The 21,951-nt window shown below is 47.2% G+C and overlaps 2 protein-coding genes across 4 annotated transcripts in view; one reads left to right on the top strand and one right to left on the bottom strand.

Annotated features, from left to right (window-relative positions):
* LOC144943107 (snake venom vascular endothelial growth factor toxin HF-like) overlaps nucleotides 1–21,951 on the bottom strand; it is a 328,067-nt gene that overhangs the window by 162,884 nt on the left and 143,232 nt on the right. The window lies entirely within an intron of this gene.
* LOC144943102 (inositol-tetrakisphosphate 1-kinase-like) overlaps nucleotides 1–21,951 on the top strand; it is a 35,291-nt gene that overhangs the window by 8,748 nt on the left and 4,592 nt on the right. Inside the window, exons 1-9 of one of the 3 annotated variants that reach the window (XM_078870273.1) lie at nucleotides 2,601–2,673; nucleotides 10,289–10,396; nucleotides 12,094–12,118; nucleotides 14,386–14,511; nucleotides 14,799–14,916; nucleotides 16,274–16,378; nucleotides 17,675–17,715; nucleotides 18,520–18,685; nucleotides 20,108–20,175. In XM_078870273.1, coding sequence (XP_078726399.1) covers nucleotides 10,311–10,396; nucleotides 12,094–12,118; nucleotides 14,386–14,511; nucleotides 14,799–14,916; nucleotides 16,274–16,378; nucleotides 17,675–17,715; nucleotides 18,520–18,685; nucleotides 20,108–20,175 — 735 coding nt within the window. In that variant the 5' untranslated portion in view covers nucleotides 2,601–2,673; nucleotides 10,289–10,310. Of the gene's footprint in view, nucleotides 1–2,600; nucleotides 2,674–10,288; nucleotides 10,397–12,093; nucleotides 12,119–14,385; nucleotides 14,512–14,798; nucleotides 14,917–16,273; nucleotides 16,379–17,674; nucleotides 17,716–18,519; nucleotides 18,686–20,107; nucleotides 20,176–21,951 lie in introns of those variants that run through there. The other 2 variants (XM_078870272.1, XM_078870274.1) reach the window with 2 other exon arrangements.

The following is a 21,951-nucleotide window of genomic DNA, read 5'->3' on the forward strand; positions in this document are numbered from 1 at the left end:
CGTGATGATAGCCCACTGATTTGTCGTTGTAAAGTCACTGTTTAGCTCGTGTTGGTGACGACAAAGAACTCGATTTCCACAGTCCAGTTCAGTCAGTGTTCTCTCTCTCTGTTGCGGATCTCCTCCTTGGGTCGTGCTTATCTCCACGTATTCACCAACGACTTCTTCATGCGTTCACTCTGCAACAACGGGACATCTTCAGATCCATCTCACAAACGGCTCCACTGCTGTATCGTTTCACCTCCTCGACTCCTGAAAGCTCCTCTATGGCTCCTTGCTCTTCATTACAGCTGTGTGACAGCTCCCCTCTTCTGCTTCTCCACTGCCTTCCGCTATTCGTGCCTTGTCTTGACGGCGTAGGGACGCGTCTCGTGATGGAGCGGCTCTCCAATGGCACGAGATATTCCCCTCGGCTCCCTGGACCACGCAGAGACGCAGCCACTGCTGGTCTGCCCACAGTTCAGCGGTGGCATGCGTGGATATTCTAACATCGTGATTTGACCAATGTGTACATATTGATGACTTCCGTTCTCATCTGATCTTACCCATGGCAAAGCAGTGCTATCTCGCTCTTGCGAGGCAATGGAGGAGACCTTGCAAGTGTTTATTGGACCTCCACAGCTTGGCCATCAATGTTATCCTCCAGTGTTTGGCCTCGTGCTCCGTGCCTGGTAAGGCGCACAGCTGATGGCGATAACGAGCAGCTGCAGGAGGGGATGTCTCGGGCACGTTGTGAGTCAACCTCAAGGCCTTCTATCAGGGTCCTCATTGTCACAGAGCTCTCAAGTCAAGTTCGACTCCTGTCTGTGCTGCCAAGTTTATTTCAATTAAAAACACTTATATAACAAACACAACGTTATGCAAGCACAGCAACTCACGCATTATTCTACTCAATTTGTTCAATCGTATACCCACAACAATGATGAAGATATATGGAGCATTGATTAAATACGGGCAAACTCTGGAGCGTTGCTGACATGGCAGTGTCTCATCAGCACTCGGGCCTTCCAGTAGACACGCAGCATTGGCCGCCCACAAGTTCCAAGTTGACCGAGTTATTTGAACCAATGCTCGTGAGGTGCCACGTATAGATAAGAGACCTCACTTGAAGATGCGGGCCCGACTTTGAAGCAGCAATATCCCAGCAGCGGGACGAGTGTCAGGGGAGCCTTGGACCCCTCCAGCCCATCCCTGGTGGCCAAAGCTTCCATTTGGGGCCCCCTTGAAAACCACCATGAGGTTTGTTTTCAACAACAGTGTCAAGGAACGACAACATGTATGCACTCGTGTGATCGGGCAAGAGGGGGGGGCGCGACACATATAGCCCAGGTGCCACCGTGAGAGACAAACCGACACATATGAGGGCCCCACCTGACCGGTGATGTAGCTACGCCAAATTAAAACGCACAACAGAAAAAAAAACATCGTTGGCGTCGTTGTGGAGAATACTCGTAACAAACGAGACGAGCTACATCACCTCCATTTATACCCGTCTCTCCGTATAAAACTAAAATGTGCACAATCAATCGGCTTCACACGGCCTTCTTCTGGAAGTGCACAATATCAGCAGCGTTAATGAACAACTAAAACATCTGCAGAAATTCAAGAAAACCGACGGAAGCTTTAGATTTACCTGAGACTCCAAACACAAAGAATCCCTAATAAATGTGGCTGCTTGCCGCCTGATGAAGCTGGTTATAATTACTGGTGCAACGTCGAACTCAGATTGTAAATGTTGTGGCTTTGCTGTCCGACACACCGGTTAGTGCTGTACTAGTGACGAATTGCCACGTTCTGTTTACGTGACAAACCTTACTAATTGGCTGTGTCGGGTGGTGGCGAGTTTAACGACACATTTATATTTATGCGATTTAACCCAAAAAAACAATATTGTGGATGATATTGGTCGTGAAAGCCTACTGCGTATTGAACTGACAAAGAACCCCCCCCCCCCTATAGCCTCTAACAGAAAATTGGGGCCAGTTCTATTAGCGAAGGCCGGCACGGCACACGAGGGGGGTTGAGTGGCCAGCACCACGCCCGGCCGCCTTTGTCTCCCCAGTGGCGATGTTTACTACACACCGCACCAGGTACTCATTTGAGACCAAGGGGAAGCCCTGTACCGGTTCAGATATTCGTCACTCGTGTTGGCCGTGAGCGGGAATCGAACTTGGGTGCCCAGCGCTGCGCGTTAACCGCTGCGCCACCGCTCCCCCCCCCCACCACACCACCCACACAGGAACACACCCCGCACCCCTCCCCCCACCCACCCCACACACCCTCCACACACCCCCACACACCCCACACACCCTGCCGCACCCCCCCCACACACCCCTCCCCCCACCCACCCCACACACCCCATCCCACACACACCCCGTCCCACACACCCCGCCCCACCGCACTCCCCCCACACACTCCACCCACCCCACACCCCCCCACACCCCACCCCACCCACACCACCAACCCACACACCCCACACACCCCCCACGAACCCCATCCCACACACCCTCCACACCCCGACACCCCGCCCCACGCCCCGCCCCACCCACCCCCACCAACCACCCCCCCCCACCCCCACCCCACACGTAGCCGGCGCTCGTCACACGCGCTGAGCGCCGAGCTCCAAACTCACCTGGGCAGAGTCACCTGAGCCGAGCCGACGCCTGTTGTGTGGTGAGCATGCGTGCGTGGTGTAGTGTGTGTGTAGTGTTGGTGAGTGTGTGTGTGAGTGAGTGTGTGTAGTGTTGGTGAGTGTGTGTGTAGTGTTGTTGGTGAGTGTGTGTGTAGTGTTGTTGGTGAGTGTGTAGTGTTGTTGGTGAGTGTGTAGTGTTGTTGGTGAGTGTGTGTGTAGTGTTGTTGGTGAGTGTGTAGTGTTGTTGGTGAGTGTGTGTGTAGTGTTGGTGAATGTGTGTGTGTAGTGTTGGTGAGTGTGTGTGTAGTGTTGGTGAATGTGTGTGTGTAGTGTTGGTGAGTGTGTGTGTGTAGTGTTGGTGAGCGTGTGTGTAGTGTTGGTGAGTGTGGGTGTGTTGTGTTGGTGTGTGTGTAGTGTTGGTGAGTGTGTGTGTAGTGTTGGTGAGTGTGAGTGTGTAGTGTTGGTGTGTGTGTAGTGTTGGTGTGTGTGTGTAGTGTTGGTGAATGTGTGTGTGTAGTGTTGGTGAATGTGTGTGTGTAGTGTTGGTGAGTGTATGTGTAGTGTTGGTGAGTGTGTAGTGTTGGTGTGTGTGTAGTGTTGGTGTGTGTGTGTAATGAAGACCACGTGTGCTTTGGTGGTTCTCTGATGTGATCTCGAAGTCTGCCCACGGTGGTGGTGGTGTGAGCTCGACTCGGTGTGCAGTGAGCATCGCCACTGGGGAGACAAAGGCGGTCGGGCGTGGTGCATGCCCCCCCCCCTCGTGTGCCGTGCCAGCCCCCATAGCTGCAGCACTTGCCCCGACACTCTTTCAAAGGCTGCACGGGGGATCTTTGTCTTTGGTGTGGTGAGCTGCGTGTTGTTGTTCTAGAGGGGGGGGGGGTGTTGATGTATGGTGAGTCGTGTTGTTGTTGTTGTGCTAGAGGGGGTGTTTGTTGATGTGTGGTGAGTCGTGTTGTTGTTGTTCTAAGGGGGGGGGGGTGTTGATGTGTGGTGAGTCGTGTTGTTGTTGTTCTAGAGGGGGTGGTGTTGATGTGTGGTGAGTCGTGTTGTTGTTGTTCTAGAGGGGGTGGTGTTGATGTGTGGTGAGTCGTGTTGTTGTTCTAGAGGGGGTGGTGTTGATGTGTGGTGAGACGTGTTGTTGTTGTTCTAGAGGGGGGGGGTGTTGATGTATGGTGAGTCGTGTTGTTGTTCTAGAGGGGGTGGTGTTGATGTGTGGTGAGACGTGTTGTTGTTGTTCTAGAGGAGGTGGTGTTGATGTGTGGTGAGCCGTGTTGTTGTTGTTCTAGAGGGGGTGGTGTTGATGTGTGGTGAGACGTGTTGTTGTTGTTCTAGAGGGGGGGGGGGGTGTTGATGTGTGGTGAGTCGTGTTGTTGTTCTAGGGGGGGTGGTGTTGATGTGTGGTGAGTCGTGTTGTTGTTCTAGGGGGGGGGGGAGGTGTTGATGTGTGGTCACCTGTAGGGCCACGTTGCCTGCTGGTGTGTTGTGTACAGTGTCTTTGTGTTGTGTACAGTGTGTTGTGTACAGTGCCTGTGTGTTGTGTACAGTGTGTTGTGTACAGTGTTGTACTTGATACGCGGTGCCCTCTAAGCTGAGAGATTCTCGCATTTTGAGTTTTACTGCGTTCGTCAATGACTCCCCTTTGTAGTTGGCTACTTCTGTGTATGTCCACGAGTGGCTCTATAACACAAAGTAATGTTGAGTGTGTTGTGAATAGCACCGTTATTGTTCGTCGTTAATCCGTATGCATGTCGTAGCCTATATAAGAAGAGTCCTGTTTGTGTATTTAATGTTGTAGTGTGCACACCAGTCGTCATAATAGTTTGTTAGAAGCGGGGGGGGGGGGGAGCTTTGTCTCTGCACGTGTTGTTGCTGTTGTTGTGGGGAGCGGTGGCGCAGTGGTTAGCGCATCGCCCCACCAACCCCGCGATTTCGATTCCCGTTAACGGCCAACTTCGGTAACGAATACCTGAACCCGCTTCTGGGCCTCCCCTAGGTCGACTCAACCTCAAATGAGTACCCGGTGCGGTGTGTGAACATCGCCACTGGGGAGACAAATGCGGCCGGGCGTGGTGCTGCTAGCAGCACTTGCCCCCTAGAGTCTCGTAAATAAAACTACGGGGGGGGGGGGTCTTTGTCTTTGTTGTGTCTGCGTCTGTGTTGATGAGAACATCGATCATCGATCACAGAGCCCCCTTTGTCTCACCCCTATTGCTTGTGACCCCTCCAAGGGCCGTGTGGGTTGACCATACTTCACCACGCTGGTCACAGTGGGGGGCCTGCGTCTGCCCCCCAAGGGCGCCACAGACAGTCACCATTGGCGCTCGGGACTCAGGGGTTCAATTCACCTCGTAGAATGCCACGCTCGTCCTGATAGAGATCGATAATACAGGGTGTAAGCTGTGTGTGTGTGTATAATACACGGTGTGTTTGTGTGTGTATAATACACTGTGTGTGTATATAATACACTGTGTGTGTAATACACTGTGTGTATAATACACTGTGTGTATAATACACTGTGTGTGTATATAATACACTGTGTGTGTATATAATACACTGTGTGTGTAATACACTGTGTGTGTAATACACTGTGTGTATAATACACTGTGTGTGTGTAATACACTGTATGTGTATGTATAATACACTGTGTGTGTAATACACTGTGTGTATAATACACTGTGTGTGTGTAATACACTGTGTGTGTGTGTATAATACACTGTGTGTGTATAATACACTGTGTGTGTATAATACACTGTGTGTGTGTAATACACTGTGTGTGTGTGTATAATACACTGTGTGTGTATAATACACTGTGTGTGTATAATACACTGTGTGTGTATAATACACTGTGTGTGTGTGTAATACACTGCGTGTTTGTGTGTGTGTATAATATACTGTGTGTGTGTAATATACTGTGTGTGTGTGTAATACACTGTGTGTGTGTGTTTGTATAATACACTGTGTGTGTATAATACACTTGTGTGTGTGTATAATACACTTGTGTGTGTGTATAATACACTGTGTGTGTGTATAATACACTGTGTGTGTGTATAATACACTGTGTGTGTATAATACACTGTGTGTGTGTGTATAATACACTTGTGTGTGTGTATAATACACTGTGAGTGTGTATAATACACTGTGTGTGTGTATAATACACTGTGTGTGTTTATAATACACTGTGTGTGTGTATAATACACTGTGTGTGTGTGTATAATACACTGTGTGTGTGTATAATACACTGTGTGTATAATACAATGTTTGTGTATAATACACTGTGTGTGTGTGTGTATAATACACTTGTGTGTGTGTATATTACACTGTGTGTGTGTGTAATACACTGTGTGTGTATAATACAATGTGTGTGTGTAATACACTGTGTGTGTGTGTATATTACACTGTGTGTGTGTATAATACACTGTGTGTGTATAATACAATGTTTGTGTATAATACACTGTGTGTGTGTGTAATACACTGTGTGTGTAATACACTGCGTGTGTGTGTAATACACTGTGTGTGTAATACACTGCGTGTGTGTGTAATACACTGTGTGTGTGTGTATATTACACTGTGTGTGTATAATACACTGTGTGTGTGTGTGTATATTACACTGTGTGTGTGTGTATAATACACTGTGTGTGTGTATATTACACTGTGTGTGTATAATACACTGTGTGTGTGTGTGTATAATACACTGTGTGTGTGTATATTACACTGTGTGTGTATAATACACTGTGTGTGTGTGTGTATATTACACTGTGTGTGTGTGTATAATACACTGTGTGTGTGTGTAATACACTGTGTGTGTATAATACACTGTGTGTGTGTATAATACACTGTGTGTGTGTGTGTGTAATACACTGCGTGTGTGTGTAATACACTGTGTGTGTATAATACACTGTGTGTGTGTATATTACACTGTGTGTGTATAATACACTGTGTGTGTGTGTGTGTAATACACTGTGTGTGTGTAATGCACTGTGTGTGTGTGTATAATACACTGTGTATAATACACTGTGTGTGTGTGATACACTGCGTGTGTGTGTAATACACTGTGTGTGTGTATATTACACTGTGTGTGTGTATATTACACTGTGTGTGTGTGTGTGTAATACACTGTGTGTGTGTAATGCACTGTGTATAATACACTGTGTATAATACACTGTGTATAATATACTGTGTGTGTATAATATACTGTGTGTGTGTAATACACTGTGTATAATACACTGTGTATAATACACTGTGTATAATATACTGTGTGTGTGTAATACACTGTGTGTGTGTGTATAATACACTGTGTATAATACACTGTGTATAATATACTGTGTGTGTGTAATACACTGTGTGTGTGTGTATAATACACTGTGTGTGTAATACACTGCGTGTGTGTATATATAATACACTGTGTGTGTGTGTAATATACTGTGTGTGTGTAATACACTGCGTGTGTATATATAATACACTGTGTGTGTGTGTAATACACTGTGTGTATAATAGACTGTGTGTAATACACTGTGTGTAATGCACTGTATGTGTGTGTGTATAATTCACTGTGTGTATAATACACACATTCGGAAAATATCAGGGGTCAATTCCTGACGAGTATATTTAGCATATGAATTGTGTACACAGTGATAACAACTGCTTTGTAAATATGGGAAGGTTAACCCCCCAGTTCGCACAAGATCACCACACATTTTGTCGTCGTCGTGTTTGGTGTGTCGCCCTCAATGCTGAGTCCCCAAGGCAGGCGCATGGTGGCGGTGTTGGTGGTGACCATCGGTGTGCGCTTGTGGTGGGGTCAAGTGTGAGTAACCCGGCCGCCTCGCCCTAGACGCCTGGCTCGCGTGGAAGAGGAGGCCGAAGATTTCATCCCATAACCAGGAGGCCGTTCCGCCATCAGTGGCTGGAGCTGGTAATCATCAAGTCTGTGGCCCTCTGTGCTGATGGAGGCTCATTGCCTTGCAACGTTAGCCTATAAGTCACGTATATAGACAAAAAACTACAACGTTATATGGGGGACCTTTGTCTTTGTATGTGTGTGCACATTTGTGTGCGCGTAGGTTTTATGCATTTGTGTCTCTGTACGTTTGTCTCTGTGTGCGCACACAAGTCTTGTGGCCTCAAAGTGCACCTGACTGGGCACAAGCGCCATGGTGGCATCACTGCCACTTGAATGGCAAACGTCAGTTGTTGTTTGCACGCGTATGTACACTACGTTGTATGCACGCGTATGTACACTATGTTGTATGCACGCGTATGTACACTATGTTGTATGCACGTGTATGTACACTATGTTGTATGCACGCGTATGTACACTATGTTGTATGCACACGTATGTACACTATGTTGTATGCACGCGTATGTACACTATGTTGTATGCACGCGTATGTACACTATGTTGTATGCACGCGTATGTACACTACGTTGTATGCACACGTATGTACACTATGTTGTATGCACGCGTATGTACACTATGTTGTATGCACGCGTATGTACACTACGTTGTATGCACACGTATGTACACTATGTTGTATGCACGCGTATGTACACTACGTTGTATGCACGCGTATGTACACTACGTTGTATGCACACGTATGTACACTATGTTGTATGCACGCGTATGTACACTACGTTGTATGCACACGTATGTACACTATGTTGTATGCACGCGTATGTACACTACGTTGTATGCACGCGTATGTACACTATGTTGTATGCACACGTATGTACACTATGTTGTATGCACACGTATGTACACTACGTTGTATGCACGCGTATGTACACTATGTTGTATGCACACGTATGTACACTATGTTGTATGCACGCGTATGTACACTATGTTGTATGAGTGTCTCTGTGTGTACTCAAGGAGGATGAGTGGTCTACGATGTCAACAGCAGCAGAGAGGTGTAGAGGCACTTTGAGTGAAAGCGATCCACGTTCTGACGATAAATCATTTACCATCCACGTAGGAGAATAAGCTGCCGTGGGTCTTGGAGACCATGAAGGGAGAAATGCTTGGAGAAGGAAGATAATCTCTCATCCCGAAGACGTTTCTGAAGAAAGGGCGATTGAGAAAGAATAGATGTTTGCAGGGGTGTTTTGAGGTCCAATGTATATTTTCAGGATGGAAGTGACAGGAGCGGTATTGATAGCTAAGGAAACAGCACCGGATTAGATGAGGCATTGGCAAAGCTGGTAATGTTGGGAGTCATGGTGGCAAGACAACGACGGGTTAATATTGGTGGACAGAGAATTGAGGATGAGAGAACATGTTTTTAGTATTGGAGATGATTGTTGCAACAACAACAAGAAGTCATGGTGGAAGGCTGAAGGATGTCGGGCACGTGGTGGGGAGATGTATTGTAACAGGCAATAGGAGGGGCTACAATCCATGACGTATTCATAGAAATGGGAGAAGAGTTGTTGGCAACTGATAAGAGCAGTGCAGAACGGGGTGTTCCATGGATGCAGGAGTTAGGTTACAGTCCTGAAAAGAGAATAATGATTTCCGGCATCATCTGTGATCAAATGGCTGTGGGAGACGATTTGTACGTTGCCAGAGATGACCGATACGATTTGATGAGAGACCTCCCCATACTGGTTGTGGATTACAAAGCCAGATATGTTTTCTTCTATCCTCTCTAAAATCTATGACCGATGATTTATTTCCCAAAGGAGGAGGGTGGATTGTGATGCAGGGAGATGGGGAGTTTCTAGAAGAGGTACGACTCTTCAGAAGGGGCGAGAGCATTCACAGCAGCAGACGAGGTGGCTTCGCAGGGCTACCAAGGGGCATTGCAGCACGGACCGAGAGACAGAATGCAAGAGCAGAAATGTGAACTACTTCGCCTGGTATACAGGAGGTTGTTCAACCCCGAGCCGGACTCCTGTATATTTGGAGTTTGCATATCTCTCTCCCCTTGGTCGTGTGGATATTTCTCCAGGTCCTCCGGTTTTTCCCCTCCACATTTAGGAACATGCATTTAGAGCATTTGGCTGCTAGACATTTCCACATGATGATAAGCCACTTTGGTAAGCTATCATTTGTGGCCTGGTCGCTTCTGAAAAAGAGCTGCATTGCTCACTTGAGCCAGAGGCAAGCCTGAGCTGTGCCGTCGCGAGGAATATTGGCGATTGAGTTTGAGGGGGTGGTGACAGATTGCCCTCGATAGCTGACAGTGCCTCTAGAAGCCTGCAGTCCCCCCATATTGCATACGGTCTATGTGGGCTACATGGGGATCTTTGTTTTATGTGTTTGTGTATTGAAGAAAGTTTATTTAGTGTCTGTTGCATATGCATGTGTGTGTATTTTCATGTATGTGCATGTGTGCACCTGTATTGTTCTCATGACAGGGAGCGGTGGGGCAGCGGTTGGCACACCGCTACGAACCCAGCAACCCGCTCATGACCAAGACCGGTGACGAATAGTTGAACCGCTCCTGGGCCTCCCCTAGGTCGACTCAACTGCAAATGAGGACCTGGTCCACCTTGTGTAAACACAAGCACGGGGGAGACCAAGGCGGCTGGGCGTGGCGTTGGCCACCCGCCCCCTCGTGTGCCGTTCCGGCCTTCATAGGTGCTGCTCGCTAACAGCGCTACCAGTCTGTTGAAGGTTGTTTGAAGGGTCTTCTTGTCTCTGTCTTTTGTTCCCAGGGTGACCCGGGTTGCTGGCGGTATGACTTTCCGAGGCCGGGTAGGAATCTGGGTCAGTGGCACTAAACTCCGTGACATGGACATGGAGGAGTTTGCAGAGACCTGCCGGTGAGCACGGGGGGGGGGGGGGCAGTGACGTCAGGGTTTGGGCTAATGGCTGCCTCACATAAACTAACGCCAATTGCACCAAACATCACTGCACCTCCTGGCTTTGACATTCCTTCTCGAAGACACCGGTGGAACCATCAACCGCATCAGAACATCGACGGACCGATGCGCAGGTCTCCTTCATGAATGGAAAATCAAAGACACGGACCCATAGAAATGCATTAAAGACGACAAGCCACAGTACTGTGATTGTGGCCATGCAATGCAAACTATGGACAGTCTGCACTCCTTCAACGGAGGAATAGCAAACTACACAAACTCTCTCCTGAAGTCTACTCTTGGCAACCACATTCAATATTGGAATTTAGCTCTTGAGCATATAGAATTTCACCATGAGTTGGATGTTATGGAGATGCATACTTCCATATGCTTGTAGCATGTATATACAGATTAGTGCCACTTTCTCTCATGGTTTTAGAAGAGAGAAATGTATTCATTTGAATTAATACTCTGACAAGCTCCCAACATGTGAAGCGACAAGTCTTGACATCATTTCCAAAGAAAACGTGCGGCACAACCCCGAAAATACATCGAAGAGCTTTACAGCACCGCTGCGAAAACCTGCACGGTAGTGCTGGAGCCTCTCCTTGTTTACATTCTTTATTCAGCCGGTCTAGAGACGGCTGAGATTCAGTCTGTGAGTGGAGTCTCGTATTGTTGTGGACATACACTTCGCACCTATTCACACCGGAGATTAATCGCAGTGTGCCCGAGTACCGTGCGAGCCTTACGGAGCACCCGACCCATATTTCCATTGGCGACTCCACTCGTATGTGGCCCCTGACCACCACGTGAATTGCACCCATCCACACAAACACGTGCCTATGTCACACGCTGAAGGCTTGTGTACCATTAACCGGAATGCCCAGAGGTCTGAACGGCTGTGACGGCATGCACAATATCGCCTCCGTCTCTCGCGGACTCGCACCGACCTCGGCGCGCATCCACCGCGGTCATCCCAAGCATCGCTCTCGTGCCGCCCATCCAACACGCTTCTTTCGCCTTCCCTTCTCCCTCGCGCGTCTTCTGTAAACAATCCCTCCAGAAGTGGCCGAGGTGTGTGCTCACGTACGGCCTGCCGAGGTAATGAAAGTCCTATACTGCCCTCAGTAAGCAAAATGATCTCCACCCCTGGGTTAGACAAATACGGAGAAAGAAGACATCCTTGACACACATCCTGTCCAGTCTCGAACCCGTGAAGCCACTCTCTGCTCGGCAAACGGTGACTTAACAACCATTAGATGATGCTAATGACTATTTGTGTTCTGAGTTATATAACAATTCCAAGTCTGTGACACGTGTGCAGTGATTCAGGTGCTATGACGAAGGGTCGTCCAAAATGTGGCCTTTTATATCGGTTTTCTTTTATATCGGTTTTCTTTTATATCGGTTTTCTTTTATATCGGTTTTCTTTTAAGGCCGTGGTGCTGTTGACGAATGTGAGTTTTTTGTTAAATATGCGGTCTCGGTACATTCCACAGTAATGGAATTACTGAATAGTACGCGGAACCTGATAATTACAGCATGTCATGTAAGAAGCTGTCTTATAATTGTTACCTTTTGAGTCACCCGTGTGTGTGTGTGAACTAATTTGTGTGTATATATCCCATTAATTGACAGTATTTTTTTCCTTTTAGGGAAAAGAAAATAGAAGTGATAAAGGTGATGTTAATACACAGACACGACTGTGCTAAAATATTGCTTCAATGTCGTTTACAAGATGCACATACAACATTCTTTTTTATGAAACTGGCAAATATAGCCCTTGTATTTTAAGCAGGGTTTGTCCACATTTTTCAATTCCAGTTTGAAGCGAGGATTAACCAGAAAGCTCGTCTATTTATAGAACAATGCGTCAGCATTTCTTAATTTAGCACCGCAAAGCAAAATGCACAACTATACTGTACCAGATTCACAACATTCAAAATCCAAAAGATGAAAGTGAACAATATATACTCTTTGGTTCTTTCGGTAAAGTCACGTAGGTCGAAAAAATAATAGATCACGACGTTTCGATCGCAACACAAGCAAGCGTCTTCAGGTGAAGAAGAAATCTTCTACTGAGGCAGGCTGTTTATCAAGGTTTAGAGATGGGCAGGGCAGCTAATGTAGGAGCGAGCAGGAGAGAGCGAGTAGGAGAGAGAAATTTGGTTTGGAAATATAAGCTCAGCGAGGGCCGAACTCTGCTAGGGCCCGGAAATTTGAGAGTCGGCTAATATTGGCAGGTAGGAAGGTAACATCAAAGCAGTTAAAACTTCACCTGGTTGATCACGTCCTTCCAATGATTGCTTAATTTGTATCCATCTTCTCGATTGAAGTTATGTCTGTGTTTATAAATCTGGATGGCTTCATGGACAAATCTTTGATGGTAGCCCGAAGGTTTGCAGAGTACCTTGGTCTCGGAAAAAAACAATATCGTGTGAGCCCACCGCGTTCAAACAGTGATCAACCACGGTAGAGGTATTGGTTCTGCCGTGTTTCAAATCTGCCTTGCGTTTGCGAACACGGTCCGAGACATGTTTCGTTTCCCCAATGTAACCACTGCCGCAGACACAACTTAGTTTGTAGACACCAGGGTAGTGCATGTCAGGAATCACATCTTTCACAGATGGGATCAAATCACGGATTTTGTGTACTGTGTTGAATCGAACCTGGATCTTGTGTTAGTTCAAGATTTTGGAAATATTTTCCAAAAAGATTTCCAAAATCGAACCTGGATCTTGTGTTTGTTCAAGATTTTGAAAGTTGGATGCAAATGAGTGCTCGTGTGACGGTCAAGATAACGGAGTAAAAAAAAAGTGAATCGAGACGGAATGAAGAAGAAAGTATACGGTACAACGTCGCGTATCCGACTCGCTGGGGATTGAGGTATAGGCGGATATGTGAAAGGTCAGATATGGGGGAACAGCTTTGGAGGACGACAGTTACACCGTGTGCCAATGCTGCCCCAGGTGCAGGTGGTTGATTGGTCAGGGCGGAGATGGGAAGGTCAGGTTGGCGACGTTATCCTGTGCAAACGACGCAGTTAAAAACAAGATGATGAAATAATTCTCAATTGGATTGCAACCCCCAAGATTTCATAATTAAATCTCCGGCGTGGCGTGATAATTTACATCATTAACTTGATATATAAAGGAGTGACACCAACATGCCTTCTATCAACGCTGTACATTTATCGAGTTTGTTTCATGGAAAAATATGATTTGTTGTAATCGTCACGTAATGCAACATATATCTTTTCACTTTCTGAAGTAATTTTAACAATCCAGTGGAGGGTTACTCTTTGCAAGTGTACCGAGGCAACGCACGCTTCTGCTCGTGCCGAGTGCTATCGTCGTGGGTGATCCCTTTGCACCGCAGTGCCACAATATCCATCGTTCATCCCTGACTTGTGATGCTCATCACCGTTGTAAATTGGTTTGTGAATCTGTCCTGAGCCTTTTCTAGGTTGACAATGATACGGTCAACACTGACCACAGGGAGGTTCTGGTGTGAGTGGGTCCATTGACCTTTTTTGTGTACCTTCCGGCTTTAATATAGGTGCCCGCTAATGGCGCATGTCCCGGTAGACTCCAGTGTATGTAGTCTCAGAGGAGGGTTTTTGCACGTGTGTGCACGTGGGGAGCGGTAGTTTAGCGTTTAGCACGTGGCGCTGCGCACATGGCGACCCAAGTTCGATTCCCGCTCGCGGCCAACACCAGTGACGATTATCTAAACCGGTCCTGGGCCTCCCCTAGGTCGACTCTGCTTCAAATGAGTACCTGGTGCGGTGTGTAAACTTCGCCACTAGGGAGACAAAGGCGGTCGCGCGTGGTGCTGGCCACCCACCCCCTTGTGTGCTGTGCCGGCCTTCATAGGTGCTAGGCTAACAACACTTGCCCCTACAGTCTGTTAAGGCTATACGGGGATCTTTGTTGATCTTTTTTCAGATAAACCAGACGCGGCCTCTGAGCGAGCAGGGCTCCTTCCAGGTGCTCATCCACCGGCTCACGGAGGAGATGCACAATGCCAGCACCGGGGATACACGAGCACGCAGAATCATAGATGACTTCCAGGTGCGTGTCCTTGGCATTATCATCGTCGTCATTGTAATCCTCATCCCCAAATCACTATTAGTAAGGTCTAAACAAGGTCCATGCAATAATCTCAAAGTATGTTCAATTCGACTGTAAAGCTGTGATATGAATAAACCAAATTTGAATAGAATATGTAATGTATGAATTGTTCAGAGTGATTTTCTCATTGGCACACAAGAGACGAGACATTTCTGGTTATGTCGGTGGTGAGGTGTGAACTCATAGGTCCTGAAGCTCATGGAGTGTGGTTCCGTGTGGGCTCGCAGGAGTACATCACCTCCAGGCCAGGCATGGTGGTAATGGACCCCCTGGACAGCATAAAGACCCTCCTGGACCGAGAGGTCACCTACTCGCTCATCAGACGCCTACAGCAAGGTGGAACAGGTCAGGGGCACACCTGCGTGTGTGTGTAGGGAGAGCGGTGGCACATGGATTGGTGAGCTGCGCTACAAACCCGGCCATCCATGTTCGATTCCCGCTCACGGCCACCAATGTCATTGATGATTATTTGAACCGGTCCTGGGTCTCCCCTAGGTCGACTCGGCCTAAAATGAGTACCTGAGGCTGTGTGTAAACATCGCCACTGGGGAGACGAATGGCAGCGGGGCCTGGTGCTGGCCACCCACCCCCTCGTGTGCCGTTCCGGCCTTCATCGGTGCTCGCTAACAGCAGCACTTGCAGTCTGTGAAGGCCTATAGGGCGAGGAGGTATCTTTGTCTTCGTTAGCATAAACACTTGCAGGTCAGCTTGTCCATTATCCATCTTGATTTTACCAAGTCTGCATTGTGAGGAGCTCGTACACCACTGAGAGGTCTGGACAGAGTCCCCCCATTTGCTGGGTCATGTAGCCCACGAACAAAGCTACTGCATGCCTCAAGGAGCCTATTTGGCTGCTTAGAGGGGGCTAATTGGGGACATGACAGGCTAAAGAAGAGATAGGCTGATGTGGTAAGGGATATTTAAAGCCTCGTGGGACCACCAACATATGGTTCCATTGATGCCAAGATTAGCCCCTGTGGAGGAGGCTTGTACACCTATTCTAGTTTAACACATTTTTTATTTGTTTGCATTAAAGGATGTGACATGATACTATGCCACATGTCCACAGCATTTGACAGTCATTATTTCCACAGTTGGTTATGAGCCACTGTTGAAAGATCCACATTCAAATGTCAGGGATCATTTAGTCCATTTCAACCACTGTTATTGTATTTCCAAAAAGTGGTATTGATTTATTCAAGCCCAAAAGAATGATTAGTTGAGTAGACACCCAGTTAGAATGATACGTATATTTTTTTATTGATTGCACAAAACTTTAGTTTAGTTAAATTTGTATATCATTCTACATAATTTTTTAATGTATGTATATTTTTTTTGTTCCGAACTGCAAAATATTCTAAATGATACCTTATTTGGCACTTAATTACGGTACATCACTTTACTGTATTCAACCTTTCCATTGTTATTTAAATGCTCTTACGCCACAGTACTTAACTGGCTGGCTAACCGGTCAGCTGACTATATTATTATTACTACGACTACTCTTTCCTGAGCCGTCATATTCAAACTTTCACACCCCATTCGTCCCTTAGCTACACTAAATCACTATACACTACTATATACACAACCTTTTCAACCGTGAGTTAGATACCCCAATGACAGAGCGTTTAACGTACCAGCTCAAGGTGGCCTTTCCACGGAAGAATGCCGTTGATCGTTGCCTTAACCTGCTTGTGGGCAGCAGCAGATGATGGGATCTGCATTCCCAACTTCGTGGAGCTCAAGACATCAGATCCGGGCGAGATCTGCGACCTGATGGCTCAGCACGGTGTCACGTTTCCATTCGGTGAGACGGGGGCGTCACGGTGACAATGCAGCATGCAAGCCCCGCATGGGAGCCCACGCGCTCGCAAGAGAAACGTTCACCCAGCGCCAACGGTGATGGCAAATCACCTTTACAAAGCGCCTTTCTACAAGGTGTTCACGGTGCCGTGCGTCACCATAAATAAATAAGTTGTTCGCCGTGCGGAGGAAATACTGAGAAGACAAATAGGAGATAATTTAGAGAACTGAAAGCAAGAGTAAATAAACTACTGCGGTTTGCATTTTTTTTGTATTTACCAGGTAATTCCCACTGAGCTATTGGCTCTCTGTCAAATGCAACCTGACCAGACTTGATAGCTCACCGCACAGTGGCTTATATCATCACACCTGGGAATTTATAGTCACAGCCAAATAATCTGAGCGCACGTTTCTGAATGTGGGGGGTAAAACGGGTGGGACCCAGAGAAAAATCCACCAACCACGGGGAGGGAGAGAGAACACTCGAACTCGAAATATACAACAGGCGGCATCATCCGGGTCGGGGTGGAACCCACGATGCCCTCTGGTGTACCGGGCGAGGGAGACGACAGCTCCTCGCCACCACGGTGGTTGCTGAGGCAGGATTTAAACTCCGCCGCTGTCTCCCAATCGCGAACAGCGCTGGGCAGGGCGCTGCACAGCCAGGGAGCGGAGCAGCTCAACACTGGGCAGGGAGGGGAGCAGCTCAACACTGGGCAGGGAGGGGAGCAGTTCAACACTGGGCAGGGTGCCGCACAGCCAGGGAGGGGAATGCCTAGGGGGCACCGGCCATCGATGAGTCCGGTGTTGTTTCTTTATTTTACCTAAAATTACATCAAATTGTAGCATTGCCATCAATGTCACAAGACAATTAAATTTGCGTTCGAAAGCAGCTGGCAGTGCATCGCCTTGTGTGGGAGAACGTCAGCAGAAGATGACATCACAGCTTCTCGAGCTTGTTAACATTTTGGGGAGAGTGTCGAGTTGGAGCCTCCACCACCTACTGGGATTGCTGAGAAAGAACCAAAGACATGCACAGCTATGAGAATCCAAATTGTGTGGTGATACTGCGTTGGCAGTGGTGCACAAGCACAGACGAAATGACAATGTGTTTGTCAATGACAAACACAATAGGTGACGTTTTGGGCAATGACCCTGATTCATTGCACATAAATAGAGAGGCCATAGAGGTCAAATCAATACAAGTTAGTGCTCTATACATCTTGCAGTCTACATTCATCTGAGATGTTTAAATGATGCACTTTTCTATCACGTGTTCACATCCTTTTGCCTTTTGCAGTTTGTAAGACAAAAGTGGCTGAAGCAAACAACTCTAACGAGGTAAGGTCTCATGGCGACGTGTGTGTACGCGCAATTTATTTCGCATCGTACGTAGCCAACCATGCTAATTTGGTAAATGTTAGTCCTGGACTAAATGTAAATGCAATGATGTTGTTCAAACTTATGATGCACTTAATTCATTACAGATTTAGCATTCCAAAAAAAGATATCACTTTGAGTGGAAGCCACGAAGCCTTTGGAGAGGCTCATCCTTGTCATAGGCAATTGTATTTTCCACCACTGGCTCAGGGCTGAGCACTGCCTCAATGCTCATTTGAGCGGCAGGAAATCACTTCGACTTTTCCCTTAGAATGTATTTTAGGTCGCCCAATCAGATTTGCAGATTCTTGGTGGGTGGGGCGGTGCCTGGGTCATGGTTGCCAGGTGGGGGCGTGTTGAGGGGAGGGGCGTTGGGCTGCTCCGACACTCGTGTCCTCGGGTGGGAGCTTTGTTATTAAACAGGGACATCATTATTTGCTCCCCTGCCGACCGTTTTTTCCACGAATTGTGCTTTTTTTTTTTCCCACCCCTCGGCCGTCAATTTCCCTTCCCCCCAAAAGTGTCCTCGCCAAAATGGTAGCCTCACGAATAACCCACGACGCGTTGGCAGCTTGGCACGTTTAGTTTTATTTTCTTCAAAGAATAACGCAGATCTCTCGTCTTGCCCGTCGCATCGCCCGCAGTCGCTCATCCGCTCGGCCTGGCCCAGCCGATGGCGCCGTAGCTAATTTAACGTCGGCCCGGGATAAAATCTAGTGACGCGCTTGGTGGGCGATGATTGCCTCCCCGCGTTGACTCCTGCAGATGATGGTGATTTTTGGGCGTCGGGGCCTGAGGGACGTGCGGCTCCCGTGCGTGGCGCAGAGCTTCATCAACCACAACGCCGTGTTGCACAAGGTGTACGTGGTGGGCACTCGCTGGGTGCACAGCCTGCGGCTCTCCATCAAAAACTTCCCACAGGGAGAGCACGGTGCGTTGTTCCAGAGAGAGAGAGCGTGCAAACTTTCACGTTTTACTTAACCCAAGTAGGACTCGGGATAGAGCACAGTGCGTCGTGCGTTGTTCCAGAGAGAGAGTGTTCGAACTTTTCGCCACCTTCATCATTCTGTTGTCGAGCTCTTTGTCAATCCACTGCTGAATGAGGGCCTCCCCATGCCGTGGGGGGGCCCTGGGGGGTTTATTTGGCCACACTTCACGCTGTTTGGCGCAGGTTGGTGAAGGCAAGGGAGCACGTGGGGGACATGGCAGCCTATAGCACCTGTTCAATGCATGGTGGTCACAACCGTGCTAATCGGAGGTGCGGGGGAAGGACGACAAAGTAACACAAAAAGCAGTTCTAAGGAAATGAATATTCAATCTAGATTTACAAGTAACATGTGATCTCCAAGTATACATGCTGTCAATCTCTCTGCCCTTCTCTCCCTCTGATCTGAAGAAGGGCCAGTGCTGTATATATTTTCTGTAAATAGCAAGCGTTCATGATGAAATGCATTCTGCTTTTTTTTGTATTCATGTCCTTCATTAACAGTGTCCTGCATTAACAATAAGCAAAGTTTTAGCTGCACGAGAAGGCAGTCGGGTGGACTGTCGCAGTGATCAATGATGCCTGTGACAGAACATGTAGATCCTGCGCTCAAATTCCAAGCAACTGTCAAAGATGAAACCGGGTTCTCATATTTCACGAGTTGCTGGTCTCAGTCCAGTCACCAATAACTGCACAATAAAACCCAGCACGTAAAAAACAAGTCGCCTATGGATTTTCCAGCTTTGAGAATTTAACAAGTTGGCATTATACGCATGCAATGAACACTCCTCGCAAGGCATATCAAAGGTATGCCCCGAGCGTGGATGAAAGAGGCCTATTGAAGTGATTTCAGAAGTAGCTCTGTGGTACACTGCGAGTTGTAGGAGTTACAAACGAAAACGTCCTAGTGTCATGGCAAGAACACGATTTTAATTTGTGGATAAAAGCAAACAAACTGAAATAGTGGCCGTGTCCTCAAGTCCTTAGCAGTCGTGGGTTGCCACCTCATAGATACAATTAAACCGACACACATGTTATGTAAAGTGGAATATCCAGAAATATTGTAAGAGGGGAGAAGGACGTGACTTGACAAGTGTATGGTTACGCAACTGACAAGCTGAGACTGGTAATGTCCCCGGAAGACTTGCAGATATTATAGGGCGGCGATCTCATAAAGAGGAGGATCCTGGGAAAACCAGGACAGGTGGCAACCCGAAGTATGCTTCCTACTGATACCTCGTAATGTGAACCGATAGCACATTTTTTTTTATTCACCTCGGATGCATTATATAATATATTGTAAAAAATGATGTATTAGTCGGTGTCATGCACTCATTAAAGTTTCACTGCGGTGATGTCGCCTTGCAGATGCAGACACGGTTTTCTTTCACAGCCATGAGGTCTGCAAACCAAACAAGAACTCCCCTCTCTCAGTCGTAAGTTTACTCACCATGGCTTTCCCGAGTAAAATATATTATTATTATACTTTGAGAATAGGTTTCTTTACCCTTTTTTTCTGGCAGAAAAAAACACCTTTTCCAAGGAATCATGTCTGCATTAACCACAATACTCGTGGTCAGAATGCAAACAAAAAACACACTCTGATACTATGATGCATTGTCCTTGAATCTGATTGGTCCACACCAGAGACAGCTTTCTTTTGAGCCTCGTCTCAAACGGTGTTAGATCAGAGGACGCCATAAGGCGTACACAGCACAAAGACAACGCTGCACTGTCAGAGTGATGAGAGCTCGGGGTGAGCAGCTACATCATGCACCTCCTTTGCCAGTTCCAAATTATGAGAATACTTTTTTTGTTGCCAGAAAAAAGGGGAAAAAACCTAATCTCATATTTTGGTACTGACAAAGGAGGTCCCGTGATGTCGATTATTATACTCTGTGTACCCAAGAAAACTGTCGCTGGTGTCACAACACCGATACATTCCTCTGCGAGTATTTTGCGTGGGAGGAGAAAGGTGTGAACGGAGAAAGCCTCACCCATGCAGGATAAACATCTTCGCAGACGGGCAGCATCCCACTTACCAGCTTATTTGTAAAAGCCAACGGCAACGTGAGCGGTGCGGACCAGCCAGTATGAGGCAGAGGGAAGCGTTTATGCTTCGTGAATGCCACCCGGTGTGCTGATAGTCAACGGTGGTTGTCCAGAGGAGGAGACTTGCCCCAGCCATAGGAATGTGGAATCCCCATCACCGCTCTCAAAGCTCATTCGAGCAGAAATTCACTTTGACGTTTTTGTTTGCGATTACTCGTAGAGGACGCGTTGCTCTGCCGCAGCAAAATAAGAGACGGCTGTCTTTTTCATACTCTACTCACAAGCCTGTACTTGGCACACTAAAAGTAGTCTTCTTTTATGTAATACAATGCCGTGATAATATGTATTGTGAAAATATTTTTTTTTATATTCTGTTGGATTTAAAGATTAGTCTGGCAAAATAATTACTTTAATAGCACAAATTGAAAAGTTAGAGCAATTTTAAAATATCCGTGTCAGTATTAGTTACTCCCACCTCTTCGATGTCACGATTATGTCTTTCAAACTTTTTCCGCCGTTTCAATTTAATTCGATGCTTATTGGTTACGCAAAAAATCCGGTTTAGCCAGTTGCGTCGGTGGTGTTGGTGGCAGTGGCCCACGGCAGCCACTACCAACAACAACAGAGTCGCTGTTGGGGTAGAGAAGAGCCCAGCCAACTCGAGGCGTAGATTATAGAAAATCCAAGGTATAAAGTGGCAGTACTGTAATGCTGACGTGTAAAAATCAAAGGTTGTGGACACGTGTTAAAATAACGCGACAGGCGTTGCCCGCCGGTGCGTGCGAGCGCGGGTCACTAACGCTGCATCTCCACGAGGGTTTGGGATTACATCGGTTTTGTTGCATTACCCGTAACTGGCATAAAATACGTGGCCAAAAACCGGTCGCTGGTTTCTCACAAGCAATAAATCGGAATGTTGAGTTCTGAATGTAAATGTTCTACCTTTTAACTGAGAAACAAAGGGAGGCGCCACAGTGAGTCGATCAGCAGGTGCAATGTGGCGGAGTAAAGCGTGGGTACTTCCACCTCTTCCAACACGCCTCGTCAGCGTGGAAGAAGAGCAGACAAAAATGCCCGGTAGATCTTCCTCCAGTGTGGGCTCATCCACCAAAGGTTCAGCCTTGCAAAGAAATTGCAAGGCTGTACCTTTAACTTTTTAC

This window comes from Lampetra fluviatilis, chromosome 30, assembly GCF_964198595.1.
Source record: "Lampetra fluviatilis chromosome 30, kcLamFluv1.1, whole genome shotgun sequence".
Classification (NCBI taxonomy): domain Eukaryota; kingdom Metazoa; phylum Chordata; class Hyperoartia; order Petromyzontiformes; family Petromyzontidae; genus Lampetra; species Lampetra fluviatilis.